Source organism: Bipolaris victoriae, assembly GCF_000527765.1.
Source record: "Bipolaris victoriae FI3 unplaced genomic scaffold scaffold_60, whole genome shotgun sequence".
Classification (NCBI taxonomy): domain Eukaryota; kingdom Fungi; phylum Ascomycota; class Dothideomycetes; order Pleosporales; family Pleosporaceae; genus Bipolaris; species Bipolaris victoriae.
This window is the reverse complement of record NW_014575332.1, coordinates 1-15,786: the sequence shown is the minus strand read 5'-3', so window position 1 is coordinate 15,786 and position 15,786 is coordinate 1. Positions and strand designations below refer to the sequence as shown.

Genomic DNA, 15,786 nt, shown 5'->3' with positions numbered 1-15,786 from the left:
CCGGTCAATGACGTACGCCATAACGGGCTCACCACTTCCAAAACCTAGTCCTTTTGACATGGCAGATGGATCGAGGTCGAGACCGTACGCCATCTTGCTCATCTTGCAGACCTTGCCGCCGGTTAGCCACCGCAACCCGACAGTTCGGCACGTGGTCTACCAGGGTCTCCGTCGCCCTCTGCCGTTTCCACCACCACGACTCAGCGTCTCACAGTCTACGGGCTTCGCCTCCGCCTATCAACAATTGGCCGGCTTGGACACGCCGCCTTTAGCGTCAGGGTCACGTCAAAAAACTAAATACGTAGTAGGACGCAGTAAGCATCTGCTTGTCCGATAGTTTTCGGCCCTCGCCGCCTCACCACCCACGACAAGCATTCCAGAAGTGTCTTGTGCATACGTATTATCCATATGTAACTTACTATGTTTGTACTATATGGGACTTGCCATCGGATTTGCCCACCGCCATTCGCCCAGCGCCTCCTAGCCCCTTCGCCGCACAAACTACCACCCACACACGCCACGGCAATGCCTTTCTTCTAGCGCACCTCACCATGCAAACTTGCCAATGGTCGCTCAAGAACCACGTGTTTTACTTGCTTCTCTGACATCCTGGCACTTCGCGTCAAATAAAGGGCTACTGCAATAGCATGCATTGTACCTCATCCTATTTGTCGCCTTATTGGCGCTGCGCGGGTCTCCATTATCTAAGGTTTTGATACAGCCATGTGTGGGTGTGCGCGCCCGAACACAATGCTTCGGCATGGCTTGTTTCTGCCAATGCTCCGAGTATCGACATTGAGTGTGCATTATTGGAATCCGCTTCCTCCGGACGCCCGGTAAAAGTCTTCGTCCGGTCTTACAAACTGTCAAAAATGCCTCTTGGACGACTCCCCTCCGTGTGCGTGAGCGCTGCTGAGTGTTGCGCGCTGTTCGGGTTCGGGTTGATCCAACGTCGCTGGTCATGAGTGTGTAGCATGGATTGGCTCGCGAATCTCAATTGCGGATGATCGCCGGATACGGGGGGAGGCGCCGGCTATCCAGTTTTGGCAACCACCATCGGGTACGGGACCGCGGAGGCGTCCTTTTCTGCTAGGGGGACGCGGGTTTCGACAACAACACTAAGTACTTACACCCATCTATGTTCACCGGACCAGTATCTGTATCCTCAACTTCCATTACTCCGGCTTGCCTCGAAGACACAGTGACTTTTCTTGCCGTCCGACGGAGAGTCTATTTAGTGGGCACATTCAACTACTGTCGGTCATATCCCTCTACGGCATGTTACACTCCGGTTTTTTCGCGACCCAGCTGTCTGGTGGCGATGGTTCCATTGAGATCTCCACATAATACCCCAACTAGCCTCGCAATCATGTCACCGACTTCACAGACTCAAATTTAGCACACGCACACGCTTTGGGAGTTGGGTCCATTGGTTCATTAACGGACCGCGCGCATGGAACATCTCTAACCGACAGACAACTAGTAGTAGTCGACAAAGAATTAGGGGGTTCGTCACATATGTACTAATACTAGACTGTGGTCCGGAGTCATGAAGGTGCTTACCTACATGCTATGTACACCATGTTTAGATACAAGTACCACCCGGCTAACCCATGTCAATTCTCCAAGCATTTCCTTAGGCCTCGGCAACTAAGAGTCACGTGCACATGCACGCACCATCACTTCTCGAGTCCTTGCAGCTCCCTAAGCATTGCACATGGATTGTACTTGATATAACTTCACCGCCTATTGTGTTTCGTTAAACTAACACGATTGATAAGAATTCCTAAGAGATTTGTAAGGGCGGGGTAACGGCCAGTGTCCAGCCTGGACTACGACTATCACTTCTATGCACTACTCTTACAACTAATCCTATGATGATCCTTCTTTCTAGACCCTGTCTTAATCTTTTTTTTCTCCATTCATTCGTTTTTCCCATTGAGGTGGTCGTGAAACCGCTCATCACGCGCTTTAACCGCAATCTCTAACTTGGCACCCTATCCTACCCGCTTCCCCCGACGATCCCCTACAATAGACTCCCGCTGCACACTTACTGCTGATCTCTAGTTGCCACCCTGGTTATATGGACCAAGGTGGCTGTGCAGACCGACTAACAAGCTGTAGTAGCAAACTATAAACCAGGTACGTCACTCGTGCTACTAAAATATTTCCGGCGTTTGCCCTTTTTTTTTGGAAGGGCTACAAGCAGTGGGACCATGTAGGGTACACGAGTGCTGCGCCTCACTGCAGCATGGAGATCTTGAACGTGAAACGCATGGGTAGACGATGAAGTGCTGATCTGCTGCAGAGAAGCGCAGTAAGTGTTGCGGTTACTGATTCATGGGCCACCACCTTTGGGATGATTTCTTACTCGCATATGTCGTGATCGCGTGCAGCAGCATTTTCCGTTGCAATCGTCAGCATATCCAAGTGGCAAACTCTAAGTAATGTGTTTAATTACTACGTATATCTTAATCACTGATCCCGCGATAATCGAGATCTGCTCAGCTCTCCTAAGCGTAAAGCGATTGGTGGTAGCGTATACCGATGGCACGGCAATCACGTTCGCCAAGAAAGTAACAATTGTTACTCCGGCTTGTTATATTGATAAAACAGCTGTGCCGACCTCGCATTATGAATTTGCTTCAAGATATTTATTGTAAACCGTATAAATCGGTGGATTAATGCCTCAACAAAGAATGCCAATCTATACGTTACCAAGACTTCATCACATCAGCTCAGCATCGAGTTTCCCTTTTTGACATGCTACGTGTGGGGCTCTGCTGTCAGCATAATGTGCATCACGGATCCATCGACCCTTTCTAGCAGACATCTCCACATCACACCAGAAATATCCTTGGCTCCCGACATTTCCTTCACTATTCCCAAAGAAACACGGCAACTCTCTCTCCTGATCACCCCGCCGCATAAGAAAAACAGTGTCATGTGTCCTCCACCAGAGCAAGGCTTTCCATGAACCTGTGGATCACGCAATCTCCGCCGTGGAACTCCTATCTAAACCCCACATACAACACACAATGGGGAATGAGCACGTGGGACTCACCACTTCTGGGTACTAAACACAATAAGCTCAGGAGTGTGAAGGCCCCATGTTCGACATGTTCTATCTAGTCAAGGGTCCGTTCGGCTTTTCGCCAGTTCCGAGTTCCATTTGGATCACAAAGTTCTACAGCAACAGATATAGCACTGCCAGCTCTTGTTGCAAGAGTGTCAGCCGATCAATTTATCAGATGTTCTAAGTGACTTGAACTTCAACAATCAGGCTCAACCCCTTAACTCGAATTTACCGTAGGTAGGAGTTTGTGAAAGGCATCATTGAGGATCAATGGGCCACGAAAGGGGTCAGAGCATATTCGCAATGGATAATCGACGGCAAGAGTAGGCCGAATGGTCGCAGGCGCCCCTTCAAGGAACTAATTTCCTAGGGTTGAACCTTATAGTTCCCGCATTGCGTATTTAGAACGTTTGGATATTGGTGTTGCTAAAAAGGGCGTGTTATTGCTGACATCTCACCTCTTGAAACACGGCAACTTATCTCCAGTCCTGCAGAATTAATTTACATTCTTTTAGGATTTTACCGACATTGGGAACAGATGTTGTTACATCTCTGGCAAATACGCTTAATCTGTTTCGAGGCACAATATCCAAGATGAATGATGTCCCAGATTGAGGTGGTACAGCCCAGGTCATGTGACTTTGCCTCTGCGATTGGTCAGAAATCCGGCTTACCGGTTCATCAGCTCATCAGCCATCAGTTTCACGTGGCTTGCTTAGGTAATATCTCAAGCTCCAACTTGAAGGGCACTTTCCCCGCTGATCGCGCATCCAGTCGCGACAAGACCCTAACGAGTTCCTCATTCACCAGCGCGTCTGTCCTCGCTTTTCTGGCGCAATCGCACCTGTCTCTACTTCTCTGCTACACAGTCAGTGATAGAGACACTCAGTCCTCTCGTCAACAAGAATCCAGCTGACGCCCAGAATCTCCATTCTGAAGCCATCATAGCAGCGCGAAAATCTTCAGAATGTCTCACTCGAGTTCCGCTTCAGAGGGCGAGCTCCCCGACACCCGACACAAGGCAAACACAGTCAACTCGCGCAACGAATCTGCGATTAACGGCTCAAACAGGTCCTTTGGACTAGATGGTGCTCATGAGAAATACCGCGCCCGGAGTCGTTCTCCTTCGCCATATCGCCGTAAGCGAACCCCGTCACGATCGCCTTCGCCATTTCGGAAGAACCGTGCAGCCGACCGCTCGCCATCGCCATATCGACGGAGCCGAGCCGAACAGAGTGGCAGTGATACCCGGGGCTACAAGCGCAAGGCTTCTCCGCCACGCGGTCGTCCCGACAAGCGTTACCATGCTGATCGTAGCAGACACGGTGAGCCTCGACGGGCTACAGGCCAGCCTCCAGTAGCGTTTGCAAGAGAGCGCAAAGACGTCATAGATAGATCGCATGCGAAGCCAATCTCATATGCCGAGGTTGAGAACCCTAACCCAGTCCCCAACTTCCGCGAAGCACTCCCCATAGAGAACCATCGTCAGAGCCCACGAGACAAAGACCAGGAGCAAACCAAGACTCGCAGGCCAAATGAACAGGAGCAGCAGAAACCGTCCGAGAGCGCGAAGATATCGGTTGCACAGGCTAGCGTATCTGAAGATGTTGAAATGTAAGGACGTTCTTTACTGAATCGGTATTTTAACGGATGCTGACAATTGTTAATAGGAAAATGGATGATGATACCACTGATTTCACCCCAGCCCCTGTCCAAGACAAAGTACCTACCCAGGAATCGCGCGAGGAGAAGCGCCGTCGTTGGGCTGCCATACGTGCTGCTACTGAGCAACAAAAGAGCAAAGAGAACCTCTTGCAACAAGCCATTCTCACTAATGCTTCAGAAGCGAATACGCCTAACAACGCTTCGCCAGCAGCATTTGCAGATAGTCCCATATCTCCTTTTGCATCACCCCGGAATGGCGACTTTGAATCTGCACCAGCATCACCTGACGTTATGGTGATTGACAAGCAGGGAGAATTCAGCGAGGGAAACAGCCCGGCGGCAGCGAGTCCATCGGCAGCAGATTATGACCCTATGCAGGACATGTTGGACGACCGGAATCGAGCAGCGCAGAAGAACCAAAATGCCGAAGTCTCTTCGGATGCATATCGTGAGACCGACCCGAAGAATCTTTCGACTTTGCCGGCTGAGAAGGTGGCGCCTGTCAAGAAACAAAAGAAGGAATTCGACATGTTTGCGTCTGATGATGATGAGGACGAAGACGAAGATGTGGAAACTGAGGCAAATGTTGCTGCGAAAGGAACCGTTCTCGATGAAAAGTTACTGGACAACTGGGACGATCCTGAGGGATATTACAAGCTGATCAGTAATGAGTTGGTAGATGGTGGACGTTATCGAGTGATCAAGGGTCTTGGCCGTGGTGTGTTTGCCAATGTCGCACAAGCGGAAGAGGTGGGAACAGATAATGGAGACGCCAGTCCAAGGATTGTCGCCATCAAGATGATTCGACGCAACGACTTGATGCGGAGAGCCAGTCAAAAGGAAATGGACTTTTTGCGCAAAGTCAACGAAGCAGATCCTCAGGACAAACGCCATATCATTCGGTTGTTGGGTTCGTTTGATCATAAGGGTCATTTGTGCATAGTCTTCGAGCACATGTCGAAGAATTTGCGAGATTTGCTGAAAGAGGAGACCAACGGTCATGGTCTGACACTCCCCGCGGTGCGGATATATGCACGCCAGATGTTCCTTGGTCTTCAGCACTTGCAGAATTGTCAAGTCATTCACCTTGATCTGAAACCTGATAACGTTTTGGTCTCTGCTGACAAGAAGACGATCAAGCTTGCCGATTTTGGTACCGCCGTGGACAAGCGAGACGTCATTGAACGCACAGAGTACCTTGTCAGTCGATTCTACCGTGCACCCGAGATTATACTTGGCATGGACGTAGGATACCCCGTTGATATGTGGGCTGTAGGCTGCACAGTGTACGAACTCTGGACCGGCAAGATTCTCTTCACCGGGCGATCCAACAACCAAATGATCAAGTCATTCATGGACTGCTTGGGATGGCCAAGCGAGAAGCTACTCAAGAAAGGTCTCGTCAACAACGTTCTCGACAACTTCGAACTCGGGCCACCCCTGAAGTTCATCAGCCGCGAAGTCGACCAATTCAACAAGGTAAGTACTCTACACCCTAGCCCCTAGGAAAAGCCACAACTAACCAACCACACAGTTCTCCATCCGCAAAATTGAACAACAAAAGAAGATCCCCCGCGACATGAAAACCCGCGTCCACGACGCCGCCCGCAACATCTCAAACGGCGGCCCCACAGCCGCAGAGCTGAATGATCTAGCTGACCTGCTAAGCGCAACCTTGCACATGAACGTGGAAAAGCGTCTCACGCCCAAGGAAGCGCTGGCGCACAAATTCTTCGCCAGTAAGACGGCTGCCCCGGCTAAACCTCCTGTCCCGAGCAAATCGGCAGTGGTCAAGCCGCCCATGATGAAGCGTGGTACCCCGGTTAACTCGTCGGGTATTCGGAGGTGAGGGTGAGTGTGGGGGAAAATAGGGCTACTTTTCTTGCACTAAAGCTAGACATATACGTATGCAAGTTGGTCTTTTTTTGCATGCTTTGCTTTGGGATTGGAAGATGGAAGTGGGATGGGGTGTGCTGACTTGCTTTTTCTTCTTCTTCTTCTTTCCTTCTTTTGGGCGTACGTGGCTTTGCTTTAGCGTTGGAAGCCAGCGGGGATCTGGTATCGAAGGGGGAGTGTGGGTTTGATTGATCTAGTTCTTGGGGCGGGCTGGTGATGTATGTGTATCGACGAACCTTGGTACACTACTTGGAGAATAAGGAAAGGCGATGGGGAGTGGAGTCAGTGGGTCTGGGTATGAATTAGATGCAGGAATGAGCAATGGGAGTGGGTGGGTGGGGGTGGGTTAACTTTTGTGCCTTTACTGCACGACCTTTTGCATGAAAGGCAACATGTGTGCAGAGGTGTTCTTATTGTGTTTATCAACAATTAACATGGGACATATATATCCAAGTCTGGGACTGGGAGATATCTTGGTTCGTCAGGTACATATATACAAGCACGCGCGGTCTATTCAAGCGTTGATTTCTCCCCTCAAGAATGCCTTTACCTTTTCGCCCCAGACCACTTGTCGCTTGTACACTGTGATTTTGGGTACTGTACCGCGACCTAGGCCATCGATTGCTTCAGCAAGTACGTGTCCGTTTCCCTCGTCTCTTATTTGTTGGATGGGATAAATGTACGTCTGTAGTAAAATCGTCAGCACTATTGACTTCTCATCTTTTTTTTTCTTTGGGTGTAAGAGATAGCAAGCATACCTTGAATCCAAACACCAAAGCCCCCGTCCTCGGCAAGCGATGCAACGTCTGCCTCTCACATCTCACAACCGTCTTATCCAGATCTACACTCTCCTCCTGTCGCTCGCGTTCGCGCGGCGTCTCGAGCTCACTCTCACTCATATGGGCGCCCGCGAGACAAAACAAGTCACCCGTCGTACTAATGCTCCAATTCACGCGCTTTACGATTTTCCCCACTGGAAGGGCGGAGAAGTAGCGGTCCATGCTCTTTTCCAACTTCTCGGCGTAGTGTGGGACGGGGGCGTGGATGGCGGCTAAGGAGAGGCCGAGTTTGGAGAGGGTGGAGAAGCCGGCGGGGAAGCAGTTTACGAAGGCCGTTAGGCGGTATGGTTCTGGGGTTTGGAAGTTTGGACTGTCTTGTTTTTGGAGTAAGAGGAATTCGGTGTCGATGTTTTCGCCGAGGATTTGGAGGGCGAGGTCTGGGGAGGAGACTTGAAGGGGGATGAGGGTGTTTGTGGCGTGGTTTTTTAGGTAGGTGGATGTTGTCTCTTCGCTGGTGGTGGAGTGGACGATGCCGTAGATGGAAGGGAATCGACGGGGCAGGTAGGTTCCTATGGCCCATGTGTATAGTTCCATGACTGCGGGGACGGCTTGCAGTTCGCAGGCTATGACTTCTGACCGTTGGTCCTGAATTATTTGGCGGCGAATGTCGAGACGCTCCAGGTAGGTCTTGTCCATGGCGACGAGGTCGGAAAGTGTCGTGTTTTCGAGGGCTGGGAAAAGCCATGTCAGGCTGGTATCCAAATAATACATCTGCTGTTTTCTGGGGGCGTTATGACAAAGACATACCCATGGTCATGTGATACTTTGGTTTGAATGGCCGCAGTTGGAGCGGTTCTGTCTTCTCGAGATCAAAGTCTGAGAGGGGCTCGATGGAGTAGTATGCCTCTTCCGAGTGCTCTTTCCCAGAGGGGTTCTTTTCGCCAGACGTAACTGGCTGCACATTCTGAGTTGAAGTTAGCTATGCGGATGATGCACAGTGAGGGATGTGAGCGATGTACTTGTTTGCCTCCAATACTCTGGCCAGGTCGTTTGCTATTCCAGAAGTAGAGAACAATGCTGAGCACCAGTAGCAAGAACCATGGTAGCAATCCAACAAAATGGTCAGCAGTTAGTTGATTCATCGTAATGGTTCAGTATGTCCCAAGATGTTCTCATGCAATCATGCGGGGTTGAATGAGTTAATGTTTGGTATGTTGCATGTCAAGCACACAGGGCGTACAATTGACATGACAGCAACACGTCATTATGGATAAGATAGGGTTTGAGAGAGAGCGAGAACCGGGAGAAGTCGGTACACGCGATAGACGCCATTGTCATTAGGCAAAGATGGAAAGAGGTGGGATGCGATTGCCTATCGGGGCGAACCCCGCATTGGGAACATTGCCGCTAGAGAGTGGACGATAGGCACCCGTTGACATCTTGATAGCAGGTATAGCCTCGACTCTTGTAGAAATGAAGGATATCCAGGCCGGGATTTATGAATTCAGCATTTCTTTTCGCAACAGCAACTTCTTCTAAATCTATATTTTGTGTTTGATAGCAGTCTATGACTTGCTGTATGTACTTGGCTTGATCAGGCCGAGTCAGAACTGTCATGGCCTGAGGGTTTCTCGAAGCCCGGTAAATTGTCCTACTTGTTTTTTTCCACCCGTTGTAGCACGGAATGTCGTATCGCATTGGCAAGTGCCTAAGCCTAAGCCTTGGCCTCCTCAGCCTCCGGGTGGCCTACGGGCACCAGCTTGCCTACAACCAAGTACTTTTCACTGAATCGCTCCTCCCAGCCTCGTAGTGCGTCCAACTGCTCATCATCCAAGCCCTCCAAAGTGTCGAGGGGGCCGTCCAAGTCCTTGGTCAGCATATCCTCGTCGAAGCTACCGCACGCCAGGCCTCTCGAGGCATCCCTGCCAGCAAAGTTTGCGTAGGGGCCACCAGGGCCGTAGAAGTTGCGACCAGGGGTGACGTCAAAAACACGTCCGCGGACAGCTAGGTAGACTGGCATGTTGTTGAGGCCATTATAGGGAAACAGCGAGGGCGGAGTAAAGGTGCGGAAAACGGTTGGGGGCGGAGCCCGCGGAAGAGTCTGGGGAGTCGAGGGCTTGAGACGGAGGTAGACCAGAACACCGAAGAGCGAGAGGAGGACAAGGTTGACTGGAGTGAAGACCGAGGCGCTGCGACGAGGGGGTCAGTCTGGCAAGGGAGGACGGAGAAGAGGAAGAAGAAATGTGTTGCTTACGCGTGAGTTGCCTCGGGCTGGGGAATGGGCGAGGGGAGTGCTGGTTGTGGTGTGAGTGTGCGTGCGGGTCAAGACTAGCGTTGATGGATGAACATACCGTCTGCCATGTTTGGAAGCAGTGCAGTGGAAGCAAGTGGTGGGGGAAAAAAAATGAAGACTGGGTGGTATGGTGTAGGTGATGGGCGTGCTAGGCTAGCGGCAACGGGCGGGTAGGTGGGGAGTTTAGTGGTTGCAATGATGCAATATCCGGCTAACCATACTCTCTTGAATCCCGACAACTCACCCCGACCATTGTTTGGCGGTGCAAAAGCAAGCAGCGCTGCCTGTCGCCCGTAATGCTGGACTTGGTTTTTGGCCCCTTTGCTCTCTCTTCAGACACACATCGGGCGGCCAGCTGTCCGTGAAAGGGGGGTGAGGGGCTCTTGGATGCATCCTCGATGACATCTGAGCGTCGACATGCGACAGTAGAGGCTCTGGGGCGCATTCATAAGCCCTCGGTCGCCCCCGGCGGTGCAAGATCAGGATTCCTCTCGCTCTGCCCTGTCGTCGTCTCCATGCTGGCCCGTCAGCTCGTTGTGTAATATCTGCCTGTGCTATACATATCTACTTACTTGTTAGCTGAGCACGCGCGCCCTGGCCCTGTGCGCCTGAGGCTGAGGCTGAAACCGCCTCGCACCGGCGCTGAAACGCGTGCCGTGGATTCATTTGGCCTCTCTTGGCTTGCCCTGATTCGTCCCCGCCGCCTCACCCGCTTAAGCCGCCTAAGCCGCCTCTGGACGATTGTCAGAGAGCGCATCGCTGCCATCGAACCATTCAGTCTGTCGACGAGATAGAGCATTCGGGCGCGTCCCTCGGCGCTTTCAAGACGACGCTCCTGCTGCTGCTGCCATTGCCATCGTCTTGCGCTCAGTAAGCCGCTATTTTTACATTGCGGCACCGACCTGATCGCCCTCCTTCATTTACCAAGATTGCGCCGACGAAGAATAGTAGGGCACCGCCACCCACTTGAACCTGCTCCTTTCCATTCATCCTAGATTCAACGTCAACACGCTCAATCTTCCACTCATCCAATCCTGACCTGCCACATCTTCAATTGGTATGTACTGCAATCTCTGCACTTGCTCTTTCCTTTGTCCCCCCATGTCCCCCCTCACCCACCAGCCTTGTACCATCATGTCTACTTCCGGTCCTCATTCCGGAAGCACTGAGCCAGCCAGCCATCCAATTTGCCGCTTCTGTACCCATGGCCACCTCTTCCAGGACGCGTCAACCCTGCAGGCCCGTTTGTCGTCATCCCATTCTCCCCATCTTTTTATGATCGACAGGCCATGCCGTTCGCCTATCTCCCGCACTCACTAGAACAACGCCCACCGGATCCAGCCCTGCCAAGACGTCCGCACAAGTCGCTTTCATACCTATTGCTACTTTGACTCGCTTGCTGCAAAGTTTAAATATAACATTACATCATGTAAACCTATCATACTACAACGGCACGCAAATGACTGCCCTGTGTTCTGACGCGTACTCGGACTAGCGTTGCATAAGGCTAATAAATGTTTCATGCAGGCATCATCACAATGTGGAAACGATTACAGGGTCACGTCCGCGAGAAAGAAAAGCATGCGCAAATAGGTCACCCCGTACTGCTTGAAACCACTTATGACCAGGATCAACTCCACCGTAATCCAAATGTCGCCGGCCTCCATGATCCCGAGCAACAAAACTATGTGCTCCCCCCGCTAGATTCACTGTACGTTCAGCTATCGCTCCGTCCTAATCCAGTGCTAATCAGCCTTGCCCTAGCTCCAAGCCTTCACCCAACCCTACCATCACTACAGCGTCTGGTCCGCCAACCCTCCCTCCAGTCCAAAGACTGTCGGCAGTGCCGACTATTCCTTCGGTCTATTCGCGGGCCTCGATCGAAGACTACTATTACGGTAATCCTGCCGCCACATTACGGTCCAACTACGACGATCTATCCCCGCCAAGTTCACCAGAGTCTGAAAAGTTCCTCCCGTCTTTTGACCCGCCTCAGTCTATCCGTGACATATCCCTCCGCGACTTTTCCTCAATGGACGACAGCCAGCGGAAACTGCAAGACGAGCCGCGCGATGTCAAGGCAATTCCCGTCTTGCGCAGAGCACCTTCCGTCATTCGAACTGGCGATGTACAGTCTGGCCCCAAGCAAAAATTCTGGGAAGGCAAGCTTGCGCCAAACAGTAAAGTAAAATGGGACGAGTACTCGGGCGAGCCTAACAGTGCAGGAAAAGCCTCATCAGTTGATCCGCACACCTATGCGGTAGGCGTGCCTTCTGCCGGTCTCAAGCCCATGGGCTACCAAGTTTCGGTGTCCGCCGCTGGCCCTGAGAAGAAGAGCCTTAGTTTTGGAGAGCGTCTTAGCCGTTTCGGCTCGAAGCGTTCACCACCAGTAGTCAAAAACCAACCCGGAGAAAAGTCGTTGCAAATACCACGAGCGACTACATCACCAAGCTCGGACCAAGTCAGATCAAACACGCTTACCGTTGCCGTCGATTCAGCACCCACGCTTGCTGATACTCGACCCGTCACAGCCGAAACCGCCAACTACGAGGTGCATGAAGGAATCATTAAACCCGTTGTGCCCCTAAAAGTAGGAAAGAAGTCGCCTGCAGGAAGCAGTCTCACTTCTCCAACATCTCCCACAGCCCACGGCCTTGGTATTAGTGCATTTGCTTACCCAAGCCCGGTCACGCCCAAAAGCCGCGACGGTCAGAAACAGTCCCCGGCCATTGTAATCGAGACCGAACTACCTATCCACCCTGCTTACCGGACAGCAACCCCACCAGAGACAGACAAGCGACCTATCGCCAGCCAATTTTCCTGGAGCACATATAGCCAGTCTATAACGTCCGACCAACATTCGCCACCACCTTCACCCCCACTTTCCGCCTCGTCCTCAGTCCTCCTGCGCCGCCGGCCCGTCCCCCACTCCGACCGCATCCCAGACTCCCGCCCCAACGCCTCAAGAATGCTGTCCCCCTCCAACGTCTCCACCTTCTCCACCGCAAGCGGCATGTCCAACACATCTAAAGCGCTACCGCACCCACCTACTGCTCTCTGCGCCCTTGATCACATTGCGCTTCTAGAATCCCAACAAGAAGATCTCCGCATCCGCCGCAACAATGTCTACCGTCTTCTCACTGACCTCAACAATGCCGCGCCTCCGAACCCGCTCTTGACGGATTTCAAGAAGGCGAAGGCGGTGGAGCATAAGAAGAAGGCGTTTGAGGTCGAGCTAGATGATATTAGGCGTGAGGAACATGATGTCGGACTCAAGTTGCATCGCGCGTGGAAGAAGAGGGAGCAGGATGATCCAAACGCTGCTGGAAGTGCGCTTTGGGTTAGGAGAGTAACGAGCTAAGGGGTTTCTTTCATATGTTTTATGGTGTAACATGGACATGGATATGTCTATTTCGCTTCTTTCTCTTTCTCGTCATGTTCCCCATTCTCTTTTTTGTAAGGGGGTCAACTGCTTAAGTGCAGTTTGCTTTTCTTTTTTTATCTCCATGGGCGTTTCCCATATGGTACACTGGCATTTGCGTTGAGGGGGGGGGGGGACGTAAGGGGCGTATATCTCGTGAAGTATGGGCTTCACTTCTTTCATATCATATGATTCACCTTTTTTTTCGAATAAACATTGTAACTTGTTTAATTAAATGACATTCACCTTGTTCTTTCTTCTCTCTTTCATGATTGAAATTGAGGCTCCGCTACCATGAAAATAATAAGTTGCAGCCCACTTACTATGCAGGAAAGAACTACCCCACAAGACGCATTGGCGCTCCACGGCAGCTTGTCTCTCAGTCCATCAATGAAACTGGATAACTCAGGCCAAGCGGGCTAGCCCACCAAAACAAGCGACTTTTACTGCAACATTATACCCAAGTGAAGGACAAATGCAATAATACTGCTGGTGTTGGGCGATCTTATCTCCGACTTTCTCGGTCGACCGAAAGCTGGTAAGCTCTTGGTAAGCCAGCGCTGCCAGTGCCCCGCATTCAGGTACCGAGAGCCCCTCCGACATCATCCCCACCTCGTGAATGTTTTCCCGGGACCGCCTGGTCCCTCTCCATCTGTGGTCATTGGGCCTATGAGCTTCGAACAATTACCAGCGGAGCACCAGTAAATATGGGACTGGCAAGCATTCCCCCACCTTTTAGCCTTTGGCGGACGAGGCCGGATATTGCTGTCTCATGTCATGGCTGACAATTCACCGGTTTTACTCAAACTATCTTTATATCAATCAGGCCATGATTTTTTACATTTTATTTTAACCTGTCAAACCAGTTTCTGTGACTTCTTCTTTTCTTTTCAAATCCATAACCGCCCTCGTTGCGCAATCTAGCCGCCTACGCGCGAAACACCGCCAACCCACCTCGTATATTCATCTTTCCCAGCGTCCAACAATGTCGCCTTCCAAGAGCGCAGACGAATCGACGGTACCCGTCCTCAAGAACCTCACGATAGAAAACATTACAGAAAACGTGCACCGCATAAACTCGCAATGCAGCGATCCACGGCTCAAATACGTCATGGAGCGTCTGGTAACCCATTTGCACGACTTTGCACGCGAGACACGCCTCAGTTTCGATGAATGGATGGCAGGAATCCAATTCCTGACACAAGTAGGCCAGATATGTACAGACGTGCGACAAGTGCGAACTCCCTTTTTATTGTCTCTTCTACGAAAAAAACCCCAAGCTAACAACAAAAAAACAAAAGGAATTCATTCTCCTCTCCGACATTGTCGGTCTTTCCCTCCTCGTCGACTCAATCGATCACCCGAAACCCCCTTCCTCAACCGAAGGCACGGTCCTTGGTCCCTTCCACACGCACGACGCCCCTTCCTCTGCACCAGGCGCCAAAATCTCGGCCGACCCCTCTGGCACACCTCTGCTTGTCCTCTGCACCGTAAAAACCACATCCGGGGCCCCAATATCCGGCGTCAAAATCGACGTCTGGGAAACGGATTCCAACGGCAAGTACGACGTGCAATATGAGGACCGCGGCGACAAGGCCGATGGCCGCGCGGTGATTACGAGTGACGACGAGGGTGTGTTTTGGTTCAAAGGAATTGTACCCGTGCCGTATCCAATTCCGAATGATGGGCCTGTAGGCAAGTTGCTGGAGAAGTTGGGAAGGCATTGTTGGAGACCGAGTCATATGCATTTCATGTTTGAGAAGGAGGGCTTTGATCATTTGGTTACGTACGTTCGTCCCTTTATCCCCCTGATATCACCTTTCGAAGGCTATGCAGCATATGGAAGATGTGCAACTGACAATCTTAGTGCCTTGTATGTCCGCGGTTCCGCATATGAAACCTCTGACGCTGTCTTTGGTGTCAAGGACTCGCTCATTGTCGGCTTGGACACGGTAACGCCCCAGCAGGCGAAGCAGTATGATGTAGCCGAGGGAACCAAACTGCTTACATACGACTTTGTGCTTGTAACGGATGAAGAGACGAAGCAGTTGAGGCATGATGAGGCGGTTAAGGCGATGAAATCGCTGGGGCGGGAAGGTATGATGATTGTGAATGGGTTGCCTGTTCCGGAGGTTGATTAGGCGTGTTCCGAGACTTCTTACGGAGTATATGGAATTTTTCTGGGGATTTGGATAGCTAATACACAGCGTTGGGGTACTTGGTAGTTATCGAAGAATCTCATAATAGCTTTGTTCCGTTCCAAGCCTCTTTAGTGTTATCTTCTAGTTGTAAGAGTAAACCTATTCAGCAAGTCTTCAGATATGGTAACCCTTACATCACCAACGTATTACTAGTCAACGCCGATCAGCGTCAAGCCGACATCTCATAATTCACCAAAAAACCAAATACTGCAATCCGTTTCCGTATAAACTTCAAAAAAAAACACCCAACCTCTCTCTACCAACCCTCTCTTTTCCCCCGTCTTCCACATCCCTCATAACAACCTTCCAAACTCGCCCACCAACACAACCAAAATACTCACATCACACCTGAAAACAGATGCACCTCCATATATAGAATCAAAACACCCAAATCTCCCCACTCCCCTCTCAATTTCCCCAACAATCGCGTAACTCGCTCGATTTCCCCCCCCCCC

At 51.2% G+C, this 15,786-nt stretch overlaps 6 protein-coding genes across 6 annotated transcripts; 3 read left to right on the top strand and 3 right to left on the bottom strand.

Annotated features, from left to right (window-relative positions):
* Positions 1-293: 293 nt before the first annotated feature.
* Positions 294-533, bottom strand: COCVIDRAFT_103423 (hypothetical protein; the record flags this gene model as incomplete). The annotated part of the gene is made up of 1 exon (XM_014699553.1): positions 294-533. A coding segment is annotated over one exon (240 nt), but the record flags the coding sequence as incomplete, so codon positions are not given.
* A 3,510-nt stretch (positions 534-4,043) lies between these two features.
* Positions 4,044-6,590, top strand: COCVIDRAFT_27948 (hypothetical protein; the record flags this gene model as incomplete). The annotated part of the gene is made up of 3 exons (XM_014699552.1): positions 4,044-4,690; positions 4,747-6,220; positions 6,276-6,590. The coding sequence occupies 3 exons, from the start codon at positions 4,044-4,046 to the stop codon at positions 6,588-6,590; spliced, it is 2,436 nt and encodes an 811-aa protein (XP_014555038.1).
* A 561-nt stretch (positions 6,591-7,151) lies between these two features.
* On the bottom strand, positions 7,152-8,558 carry COCVIDRAFT_27947 (hypothetical protein; the record flags this gene model as incomplete). The annotated part of the gene is made up of 4 exons (XM_014699551.1): positions 7,152-7,322; positions 7,396-8,147; positions 8,224-8,380; positions 8,436-8,558. The coding sequence occupies 4 exons, from the start codon at positions 8,556-8,558 to the stop codon at positions 7,152-7,154; spliced, it is 1,203 nt and encodes a 400-aa protein (XP_014555037.1).
* Positions 8,559-9,130: 572 nt separating this feature from the next.
* COCVIDRAFT_27946 (hypothetical protein) lies at positions 9,131-9,777 on the bottom strand (the record flags this gene model as incomplete). Its single annotated transcript, XM_014699550.1, has 3 exons — positions 9,131-9,605; positions 9,671-9,710; positions 9,768-9,777. The coding sequence occupies 3 exons, from the start codon at positions 9,775-9,777 to the stop codon at positions 9,131-9,133; spliced, it is 525 nt and encodes a 174-aa protein (XP_014555036.1).
* Positions 9,778-11,247: 1,470 nt separating this feature from the next.
* Positions 11,248-13,070, top strand: COCVIDRAFT_17306 (hypothetical protein; the record flags this gene model as incomplete). The annotated part of the gene is made up of 2 exons (XM_014699538.1): positions 11,248-11,420; positions 11,453-13,070. The coding sequence occupies 2 exons, from the start codon at positions 11,248-11,250 to the stop codon at positions 13,068-13,070; spliced, it is 1,791 nt and encodes a 596-aa protein (XP_014555024.1).
* Positions 13,071-14,115: 1,045 nt separating this feature from the next.
* COCVIDRAFT_39095 (hypothetical protein) lies at positions 14,116-15,271 on the top strand (the record flags this gene model as incomplete). The annotated part of the gene is made up of 3 exons (XM_014699549.1): positions 14,116-14,364; positions 14,432-14,916; positions 14,998-15,271. 3 exons carry the CDS (start codon positions 14,116-14,118, stop codon positions 15,269-15,271), a joined length of 1,008 nt encoding a protein of 335 aa, XP_014555035.1.
* Positions 15,272-15,786: the final 515 nt, after the last annotated feature.